General features: G+C 48.3%; 1 protein-coding gene across 6 annotated transcripts in view; it reads right to left on the minus strand.

Moving 5' to 3' along the window:
* Nucleotides 1–4,527: 4,527 nt before the first annotated feature.
* Nucleotides 4,528–11,668, minus strand: part of GIGYF2 (GRB10 interacting GYF protein 2) — a 109,399-nt gene continuing 102,258 nt past the window's right edge. For 4 of the 6 annotated variants that reach the window (XM_025043205.1, XM_025043206.1, XM_006906628.3 and 1 more), the window contains 2 exons: nt 10,261–10,408; nt 4,528–6,354 (listed from right to left, as the gene is read on the minus strand). In XM_025043205.1, the coding sequence (XP_024898973.1) occupies nt 6,287–6,354; nt 10,261–10,408 (216 nt within the window). In that variant the 3' untranslated portion in view covers nt 4,528–6,286. Of the gene's footprint in view, nt 6,355–10,260; nt 10,412–11,668 lie in introns of all 6 variants that reach the window. The other 2 variants (XM_025043204.1, XM_025043203.1) reach the window with 1 other exon arrangement.

Consider the following 11,668-nt stretch of genomic DNA (forward strand, 5'->3'; position numbering starts at 1 on the left):
CACCCACCCACCCACCCCCGCCCTCTGAGGACACAGCAAGAAGACAGCCATCTGCAAACCAGGAAGAAGCCCCTCACCAGACACCGAACCTGCAGGCAGCTGCTAGATCATGGGACTTCCCGGACTGAACTAAGGCACTTGTCTTATACGTGTTTGAATTTTTTCATTACAAAACACTTGGAAAAAAGCTAATTAAGGACAAAAACGGCAATACCCTCAGGACTGTTAAGGACTCAGAGCCCTCGGAAATGCAGGTTCAGGTCCCCCAACAGCTGAGGGGCTGCTGGAGGGCACCAGGAATAGGGAATGGGTCGTGCAGAAGGAAGGTGTACAGCCATCTCCCACAGCCTCACGATCTGGTCCAGAAACAGCCCTGTACGTCTGACGCCTTGCTTACTTACACACACACGCACGTATCTGCAGATAGGAACCAACTTATTTTCCACATCGACATACAGATATAATAAAATTTAATCTTTAGGACACTAAAGATCCAGTTGAGATTGTCAGTGAACTGAAGAGACATCAGTGTCCCCTAGAAATGGAAATGATGACTGACGGGGCCCGTGGATATGGGGTCAGTGGCTTCCCCAGTTCCCACATCTTCCAGTAACCCTTTCTTTCCCCGTTTTGCTAACTACCATTCCAACACCAATTCTCTAATATTTTTTCATTCCTTTTGATGGAATCTCTAGGGTGGTGTCTGTTTCATGATGGACCCCAATCTGCCAAGGTTTAATTTCATGTTACCAAAGACAGTCAGCAATTCAGGTGTGTGTCTCTGTCCCATGCATAACTCACCACGCTTGTTTTGACCGGGGTCTGCTTCCGTAAAACTGCAAAGGGCACTTGTCAAGCAACGTCAGGCGCCTACACTAAGACACAAGTGCTACATTAGCAAACACGCAGAGCCAGCAGCATGCTGCAAGGATGGGCCTATGCACACGCAGGTGACACCAGCACACTCGGCAGGTGGGAGCCAAAGGGAACCTCACGGAGCAGCTAGGCCGGTGGCTCCCACTCAGGCGGCCCATTTAGAAGCACTTGGGGCGCCACGCTGGAACCCACCCCAAATCAGAGTCTCTGGACACGGAGCTCAGAAATTGATTTTTGTTTTAAGTTCCTCAGATGACCTGGGCCAACCCCTTCATCTGAAAAGCAAGGAAACTGAGGCCCAGAGGCAGGACAAAAAGAGCCGGTTAATGATAAGGCTGGTGCTAATACTCCGTGTCCTGGAGCTCACGCGACACCACCTCCTTGAGGGATACCTCTGGGCACCGACTTTAAGACGTCTAAGAGGAAGCTTACCTGTTTATCACACCCTGCTGCCCCTGCACATGACCCCCCAGACACCCTTTTCCCTTGCAAAACAGCCTACAAATAGACTTCATGAAGCGTTTACGTGCTGGGCACTGCACTACGCAATCTCATTGTAAGTTACCGATCACGACTACCTGACAGCTCCTGCTTCCCAGACGGGGAGGCAAATACCTGCCCAAGGTAGGTGGAGGGGCCCATATCCATTCGTGAAGCCACTCGAAGGTTCACTCCAGGCTACCTTAAACAAAAATACCCCAAACCTAGAGTCTGTGAATCGAGAGATGCCAGACACAGCAAGGCAGGGCTTTTGCCAACAGCTCCACACCCCATGGAACCCAGGGCTGTGCTGAGCCCCCTCCCCCCAGGGCGGAGCTGCAGGCGGGGCAGCCAGGAGGATCCCTTCCCCACAGTCGGGGTGCACAAACTCAACTGTCCCCAGCTTCTCCCACTTCAGACCGGAAGACTGAAGGAAATGGCAGTGCAGGACCCAGTCTCCCCACTTCTCAGAAACAGAGTTTCTGAAGTTTGAAACCCACCCCAAACTTCAGCCTTTTGACCCTAGTCATGAATCTACATCTGGCTGAAGAGGCTTAGGAGCTGGGTGGGGCTCTCACAAAAACTCCTTAAAAGGGGCTAAAAAGCTCCTGTGCCCCGCTTGCCTCGCCCCACTCCTTCCTGTCTCCTGGAATATGGGCATGACCACTGGTGCCCTAGCAGTGACCTTGGACCACGCGTGACCTTGAGAACAGCAGCCACCAACAAGAAGGTAGAACAGAAAGAATCCAGGTCCCAGCAACACCACACCAGCCTTGGACTGATGACCTCCACATTTCACCTGAGAAATAAGCTATCTTGGTTGTCATGGTTACGGTGTGTCCTCTGTTACATGCAACCAAAACCTGCTAGTGCCCCACTGGCCACGTTCAGGACCACTTCTCATGCTAACAGAATTCCAAGCAAAAGACAATTTGCTGCCAAGGGAAACAGCTCCCACACCTTCATTCGGGAGACAAGGAAACCACCGTTAAGAAACGACGTCCCTGCTGAAGACCAGCGGGGCTGGGCTGCGTGGGGAGGCGACCCTGAGCTCTGGCCCCATCAGGTCATCACTCCGCCGGCAATGAAGTGGGGGCAACGGCAGCTCGCAGGCCACAGGGCGCAGTCAGGGAAGAGCATCCCATGCAGTGAAGCCCGGCTATGGTTGTTTCTTCAGTTCCTCTCATGGCCTAGACCAACACCCTTCAAAACGTTCCCACTGATGAGTCCCTGGAGGGAAAGTCTCTTCTCTAAGGTTCCAGGTTCCCAGTCCGGAACTGGCACTACCAAAAGCTGTACAGGTCCATTCCGTTCAAGGCGTCCGACGACAATGGCAAAATGAACACCAAGCATCGGCTGCCTCTAGGTTCCAGGCAACGACGGCCTGACGAGCACGGCAGCTTCCTCCTCAGGAGCCGCCCGCTCCGCAGCAAGGCTGAGGCCAGCCCTCCGGGGCTGACTCCCGCCGCCGGGCTGGGCCCTTCTGGTGAAGCTGCGCTTCCCACAACGAGGGCACAGAGAAACGGGTTCGCTTCCCGGTAGCGCTTCTGTTCAATCAGAGTCACACACAGGCCTTCCGTTTTTATTAATAATGAAGCATTTTGTATAAATCTCTCCATCTGATCAATTTAAAAATAATGTATTTAAAATGGCACATATTATACATACTATATATACTATATTTATATATACTACATGGATATTTATAAAATGGTTGCCCTAAAAGAAACTAATTTCTTTTTAAAAGCATCATGATGCTTTTAAAATTTCTTTTTTAAAAGCATCTTTTTTATGCTTTTAAAATTTTCTTTTTTAAAAGCATCATGATGCTTTTAAAAAGAAAAAAGTAATCCCTCAACTTAAAAGGAATTGAATGAAAAGTTAAAGGTCCTTGATGTATACACATCAACTCATGCGATTATTTCCCCCAAATGGCTACAACTGTCCCTTCAATCCGACACACCCTTCTACAATGTGACCTTACCGCTCCTTCCACTGATGAGGACGTTCCCAACCCTGCAAATCTGAGTGGGCTTGGGACCACCACTCTGACAGAACACAGGGTCACAGAAGTACTCCTTAGTTCAGGTCAGAAAAGGTGACTCGCCCTCTGCCGGAAGTCTGCCCGTGCAGAAGCGGCCATGCTGGAGGGGACGTGTATAGCTCCTTCAGCCATCAACCCTGAGTTCCCACCCAACAGCCAGGACCGACTGCCACACAAGTGAGCCACGTCGGCTGGCCAACCTAACCGAGCCTTCCTAAGATTGCAGCCCCAGGTGACATCTGACCACAACTGTAGGAGACACCACAGAACTGCCCCGTGGAGCCTTCCCAAAGCCCTGACTCACAAAATTATCAACATAACGAAGGGGTTGCTGTAAGCTAGTCGGGGGTAATTTGTTACGTAGTAACAGTAACCAGAGCACCAACTATCCTAGGGAAGTCTCCATCATCAAAACTATGTTGTTGGGTATGTTTCTAAAATCTCTTAAGTAAAATACTATAAGCAAACTGTGTACAAAACAAATACTTTAAAACTCAGGAAAAGTTCAAGCAATTTGCAAACACATTTACAGAAAGGAGTAAGAACGTGGCAGCTGGAAGAGAGAGTGAACAAATGAGAATGTGAACGTGAGCAGAGCTGAGACAGAAACAGACAATCCCAGGGACGAATGATTTCTTCCCACGACGCGGGAGATTCCTCAGGAAGGAGCAAGGCTCCTCCCGTTAAGCAACTGAAATGTTCCATGACTAAAATGACTCTGTTCGCTTCTGATCTGCCCCCCAACTCCTAAATGCTCCTGACTGACTTACTCCCCGAACACACACACAGCGGAGTCTAGTGGGGCAGGTGTGGCAGGCTCTGGAGGGGAACATCCGGGGTGGGGTGTCTGTGGTATGAGGGCAGGAGACGATCCACAGATCAGCAGAAAGGAACAGTCAGGGAGGAAAGACATTTGGTCAGGCTTACCCACGTTGACCTTGACCTCTACGTTCTCAAATAAAGAACCAGCCAGCGTTTCACAGCCTGGCAGGGAAAGCCCGGTGCCTCCAGGGCGCTGGGGCTCGTGTCTGGAGCTTTCCCATGGCAAAGAGAGAACCGTTCAGTGCCGAACCCGGCCTCGACGCAGGCCGGTGAGTGCGCGGGGCGCTCGGAGAGAATACCACGGGTTTTATTCACGTTCTTTTTTATTTTCCTCCACACTGGCAAAAGTTCCGAGGGAGCTTAAAGTTCTGTAAACATTTTAACTATCCCTCTTCCCCACCCCCCACTTCTGAATTTACAAAGCAAAGGAGAGCAGGAGTCCCAATTTTAAATGGTTCCCCGTCTCCTCATGCTATTTGATCCAAAAACTATATACATGTTTATAGCAGTCTCTGTATAGTTAATGTACATGTTTAAGGGAGGGAGGCAAGAAGGGATAGGGAGAATGGTAATCCAAAAGAATAAAAAGAGAAACCAAATATAATCATCCCAAACCAAACCGCTCTCAGAGCAACTCCAGCCTTCTCCAGGCAGCGACGACAGAAAGAAAAGGGAGCCCAGCAGGAGCCGCCCGAACTCAGCACTCCCAGCACTCCCAGCACTCCCGCACAGGGGCAGGCGGCCCGCACAGGGGCAGGCGGCCCGAGGGCTCCACACCCACTGTGCGACTGGCAATTCCAGGTGATGCTGGGCAGGGCGGGGCTGGTGGAGGCAGGAAGAGCATTTGTTTATAAATAGGGCTTAAACACATTTACGTCTGAAGTGAAGGGGTGTTAGGAGGCCACGACCAGAAGCCAGCACCAAGCTTGTCCCTCCCGTCCTCGCCCATCCCCTCCATCCCACCGCGTCCTCCTGTACAGTGGTTTCCACGGACGGAGGTCTCAAAGATGGGCAGGTTTGTTTGCATGTTCTCTTCTCAGAAAGGCAAGCCACTGCCATTCCAGAATCTTTAAACGAAACTTTTTCGGGGCCATAGCAAGACACACACGCAATGCTGAGGAACCAGGTGAAATTCCGGGCTTTTATCTGATGCAAAAGTTTATCCCTATCCAAAGTGAAATTATACAAATTCATACATATGGTAAAGATCCTAGCTGCCTCTTAAACGAGACAAATTTTCAGCAGAAAGGCCCAAAACAAACTGGTCCTAGTCCTCTGAAGTAAAAATATTTATGGGAAAAATCAGTTTTTGTAAGAAAGAAAAATTAAGAATAAGTCCCTCTCCCAGGCCACAGGGTCTCCTCTGTCCAGTCAGGTTGGAGCAGGCCAGGGGAGAAGCCAGCTCGCTTAGAAGTCACTATCTAATGAAGAAAACTTGAATCCTCTCTCCGAAAGGGCGCTCAGAAAGGAGAGGCGTGGGGCGTGCGACATCGAACCAAGCCAACTACACTCCACCCCTAGGGCCTCTTGATGCAGCCCCAGAGCGGGCGATGGGAGCGCGGCCTTCGGACTGGGGCGCTCCAGTCACAGTCTGCGGGCGCTTCGTTGTGGCCAACGCCTGTCACCATTACCTCTCTTCGTGACTGCCCCAGTTAGACCCCTTGCCCTTGTAGGAGGGTAAAATGAAGAAGAAAAACAAAATAAAAGAAAAAAAGTGACAAGAGAAAAGTAAATTGCTATTGGCAGATCCCGACACACTTTCTGGGAGACGGTGGATGGAATCACGGCACAGTAAACGCGTGCTGCCCCGAATCAGCCTTGTTGGGGAGCGGTCCCGACTGCCACCCCCGAGACACAGGGTCCGGCCACTTATCTGCAGTCTGAGAAGCTCGCCAACAAAAGCGGTTTAAGGACTCGTGGATACAGGGCTGGAAGAAAAGGCCTGAGATGACTGGTCTGTGATTTGTTGCAGTGATAAAGATAAATGGTGTGTGAGTGTGGTGTCCGGAGGTGGAGGGCCCGAGGTCGGCGGGGAGGGTGCGAAGGCCGGTCCGTGGCGGGTGCTCAGTAGTCATCCAGAGTCTCGATTTCTCCCATGTTGAGTCTCTCTGATGAAGCGTTGACTGAAAATCCTGCAGGAAAACATTGGTAGTGAGTGACCTGGACAACTATGTGGCTCAAAGTCCAGGAAGGAGCTGGAATATTTAAGCCTCTTGTTTTTGAGCAAAGCTTAGGGTTAGTCAGGGGAAGAAGAAGAAAGAAGGATAAAGGCCAAGCAGTGGTTTTCTGCCCTTTCAGTGGGAGAGTCTGTTGCTGTTGTTTTATTTCTTAAGGTTCTGATATAATTAAATCAGGGAGGGAAAACAAACAAACAGCATCACTGCTTAAAAAGAATTGCGAACCACTGCCTTAGAGAATCCTGAGAGGAGTCTGGGGTATAAAAGGTAGTTAAGACCAGGGCAGGGTGCCCGGAGGGGAGTGCGTTCAGGGGTGGGGGCGGGGGGGGGCAAGAATAACGCTTTCGGAGGGGGAGTACTACTGCTTCAGCCCCACCTACTACTGGGAACACTTCAAGCCCAGAGCTTGTGCTATTTGGAGGTAGGCGGCTTCAGGGAAGACCTACAGCTAGGACCCTAAAGCCCTCAGATGTTCTGTCACATAGCAGACAGCACTAAAGACTCAAGCACTTTATTCAACTCAATTTACTGTAAGTAAAGCTGCAAAGAAAAGGATTTCAGTTAGCAATATTGATTAACCAAAATAGAATCTCATTTGGAAAAGCAATAATAGATAGCAGAGCCACTGCAGGAAACAAGCACTACTCACAAACACTAGTGACATTTGAAGCCCTAATGCCATCAACCCCACGTACGTAAACGCATAAACTCCGTATCAGAGACTGATAAAAAGATTATTAATGGGGCCGAAAGGAGCGACTCCCCAAAAGCTTCCAGTTCGTCCACCTTGAATGAAATCCAGAACTGTTTCAGCTGCTACTTGAATATCAGAAAGTAAACACGCGATGCTCTCCATCCAGTCTAAAAGCAGTTCTGTTAATATTATTTGAGTTTTCTGACTCCTCCTTTTTGTTCCTTAATGTTCAAGTTTTCAAACACATTTTAAATGTACCAATAATAAACAAAAAATCCCTTACATAATAAAAACAGCTTAAATATATTACGTTCTTGACTCAAAATTACTATGATTTGAAAATATAAACATGCCTATTTATTCGCCAAGGAAACTGTGGTACAGGCTGCTTACAAGCCCTAATGCTGGGAGAGACGAGGCCTCCAAACCCCAACCTGAGCTCTACCCGTCAACCGTGTTCACATAACCCGCAGGCTTTTTTTCCTTGAAAATAATGAAAGGCTTAGTGTTCACATTTTAAAATAACGGTTTAATTAAGTAAGTATAAAAACTGAAAAACCAAACAGTCTATGAAATGAGCTATTACTGTATTCTGAAGGTTTTTCTTTGACTTCGCATATTATCTCAAGGACAGAGAAAATGCGATAAAATAATGAGCTACATGCAATAATAGTGGAAATGTAATCAAACCACAAACTAAATTATTTTTAATCAAGAAAAAAAAGGAAATGAGAAGCGGCAGCAAAACATGGTCTCATTTACCTGCCGTAAAAGACTAGTGAGGTGAGCACTTGTCCCCGCTTGACAGAAGGCAAAGCTCCGGGACCCGAGCGCCGAGGCGGTCCCCGGGGGGCTTGGCACCCAGGACGCCTCGCTCGGAAGGCTGCGCTCTCTTACGTTCAGAACAACAGCTGCCACTCACTCACACCACTTCCTTCAGGTTTGAGATGCTATTCTTACAAGAAAAGTGTACTGTATGCAGCGGCCCCTCAAAAGCAGGCTATGAACTGCTTGGGTCCTCTTAATGCGGATTTTTTTTTTTTTTTTTCAATAAATATCCAGCCAATTTTCTGTATCCCAGGGTTTCGCATCCACAGTCAGCCAACCATGGAGCGAAAACAGTATCCTCGACCTGCAGCTGGGAATCAGTGGGTGCAGAGGGCCGTCTGTATGCACTGTTCTACACCATTTTATATCAGGGATGTGAACATCCTCAGATTTTGGTACCCGCGGCAGTCCTGGAACCGATTCCCCAGGGATGACTATGATTAAATTTTGGGGGAGTCAAAAGTAATACATGATTTTCAACCATGCAGGAGGTCGATACCCCTAACCTGTGCTGCACTCGTCACGCCAAGTACAGGATGCTGGCTCTCCATGGCGCGTGGGAGCTATGGAAACTAGAGGAAGACACAGTGCAACAGAGGGTCTGGGTGACCAAAATATGACGCCGGGCCCCCTCCTGATGGTTCGTTTTAGAAGCAAAGTTCTCTTTCGATCGTGATGATTTTTTCAATGGAAATGGGGGATCGAATTAAAACCTATTTTCCCCACTCTGTGCATGGGTAACTTACAACTGATGAGTGTCTATTTTCTTAATCTGTAAATCACTAAGGTACAAGTCGATTAAAAATAATAAGAGCTTTACCTCGTTTCCAGAGAAACCTGTTTCCTGAGCGCTAGCCCTAAGTGCCACAGCTAAATAGTAAGGGATTCTTAGCTAGAACCCACACGCAGAATTTGAGGAACACTTTTAAATCTATGTTCATCTGTCTGTCAAAACCAGGTAAAATTTTGGATGATTTCATCTATTCTTAACATAAGCTTTCAAGACAGGCAAAAGAAAACAGAACGTCAGTAGGTCTCTAGGTTCCCAAAGCCAGCCTCCAGGCACCAGCTCCAAAGGGTGATCCTCAAAGTTAAGTTTCTGTGACTGACACTTTGTTCTCTCTGGGGTAGGAAACCTCTGAAGAAAAGCATGGGTTCTACCAAGGGCAGAACAGGCTTGTCATCTCCCTCTTGCTGTGCTATCGGTTCCTCCCTGCAAGTATCTTCATTTGATGTCTCGCGGCCACTTTGCACTCCACTCACCCGACACTTAAACTTTCTATCATTTCCCAGAAACTGGCTCCACTGTCATTTTAGCAAAAGGCAACACTATCCATACTGCTGCCCAAACCTTTCCATCCTCCTTGTTCAGCCAGTTATACCCACTAAGCTTCTCAAATCCATCTAACTCCTCTCCGTCTCCAATGCCAAAACCCGATTCCAGACCACCACTATCTTCTACCTGGTTTCTACTGCAGCCTCTTAATCAAGCCGACACTGCAACCTGCCATCTTTGCCAATATAATCATTCTATTCCAAACAGCATGGTTTTACAATAGCCTATTTACATTAAGTGGAGAGTAATTTTATCGCTGTATGCAGATTGTTAGGCCAATTTAAGAAACACGGGCAGCCCATCACTTTGCCTATACTGTTTATTATTCCCAAAACACCATTCCTGCCCGTCTTTAAAGCCTCAATTCAGGTGTCACCTTTTCCATGAAGCTGCCTCATGTGAAGACACTGGTCCTCAATGCTAGGCGAGAACAGCTGTGGGTCACACAGAAGAATGGAAGGAAAACAGGCCCGCTCTGAAAGCCCACTGCCGCACAGCTGTGTGACACTGGGAACTGTTCTAAACCCTCTAGGTCGGAGTTCGCTCACAGGTAACTGGAACGTCACTTCGCAAAGCAGTCAGTCGTCCTGAGAATCACACGCTATACACAGTGCTCTCGACAGATGCTGGGGGCTTTTCTCAGAACCTGACTGGATTCACGGTCGGCTTCCACACAGATCAGCGTTTAAGTCTGTAAACAACCTTTACTGTTTTCCATTAGCATTATTTCCCAACTAAATTGAAAGGCCTTCTAGAGAAAGTCCTATTAAATATGAATAAGGCTTTAAAGTTTAAAGGACCACACAATATAACTCCTTATAGCACACGAGACACAGCTCTTGCAATGAGATGCCCAGTAAATACTATTTTGAACTGATTTAAAAAGTTAATTTTATACAAGAATTATTTCCCTTCGTGAAAAACATTCCACCGCGGGACTCACATGGCAGCTGCTATAACCTGCAGTCTCCCGACACCCAACGAACACCAGGCCTGTGCTCACCTAGTAAACTGGGGTCTGCTCGGACCATCTTCTGTTTTTTCTTCTTCTTGCCACTCTGCACAGCCTCAAAATTGGATTGTTGGTTGTTGCTTTGATTGGTCTGAAATACTGAATGGAGTGCACTGTGGTTCATCCCCCACACGGAGTCCTGAGAAACGAGACGGCACAGCTTCAGTTACACAGTGGGTACAGCCTCGGCCCACCCTGAGAAAATGGCTGACTTGCCCTCACCTTGTCAAGTGTGAGTTAAAAAACAAAGCCTGCCATGGATTCCGGTAATAAGGAAACCCAGAGTAGTCGACGGGGCCACTTTCTCCTGCGTTTAGATTCAGACTCTCCCTTCACGTCCTAACTGCCTCCCCAGGGCCTGTCCTGGTAACTGCAGGTGCCCACACCACCGTGACAGCACAGCTGTCAAAACCTCTCAAGTACGCATGGAGTCTATCCCACCCACGAGGAAATTAAATCTACAGCGATGAAACCGAGAACAGACCTCTGCACCTTGGCAACCGACACTCCTCACCTACCCAAGGCAGAAGGTCCCTTGGAGCCCTGGTCTCCAGGCTGCAGACCAGCTGGCAGCATGCTACCAACGTCAGTGTCGTGCACTTTATTCCGACTGGCAAACCCAGAAGCGATCTGGTCTTCACACATTATCCATACGATTTCTACCAACTGGTTAAAAACTATGAAATAGCCTACCAGGTGTTCACGCCGAGCGGCTGCTCTTCTTAGAGCACTCCGCTGTAAACTGGGACCAGCGTCAGTGAGCTGGCTGTGGGTGGGGGTGGGGGTGGGGTGGTGGAGCTCTGCAGAAGGACAAGCCTGGCTGTGCACGCGCACCGGGCCGCCGCCTTCCTATCTCAGCACACAGGGCCAGCTGCTTCACAGACGCAAAGAGCCTCTGTGTCACTGCACTATGTCTTTTCATTTGAATTCTGTTCATGTTTACAGCTTTCACTTTCCTTCAGCTGGTTCCTGTTACCTCATCTGCTCAAATGTATTTTAAGTGGCCTGTACTGCACCGTACCTTACATATTCCCAGAAGTGACCTGTAAAACAAACATTATCCCTAGAACTATGTGATTAAAGGATATGAATAATATTAAGTCTCTCCCTGACCTTTCAGAAAACCTGTACAACCGATCCTCATTATTCACTGATTCCATATTTGAAAATTCACTTACAGTAGTCCCCCTCAGCCAGTTTCATTTCTGTGGTTTCAGTTACCCACAATCAACCACAGTCCAAAAATATTAAATGGAAAATTCCAGAAATAAACAATTCATACATTTTAAACTGCGTGCTATTTTGAGTAGCGTGATGAAATCTTGCACCCTCCCTCTCTGTCCCACCTGGGATGTGACCCATCCCCGTTGTCCAGCATCTCCATGAGGTGTGTCTGTCT

This window comes from Pteropus alecto, unplaced genomic scaffold, assembly GCF_000325575.1.
Source record: "Pteropus alecto unplaced genomic scaffold, ASM32557v1 scaffold110, whole genome shotgun sequence".
Taxonomy (NCBI): domain Eukaryota; kingdom Metazoa; phylum Chordata; class Mammalia; order Chiroptera; family Pteropodidae; genus Pteropus; species Pteropus alecto.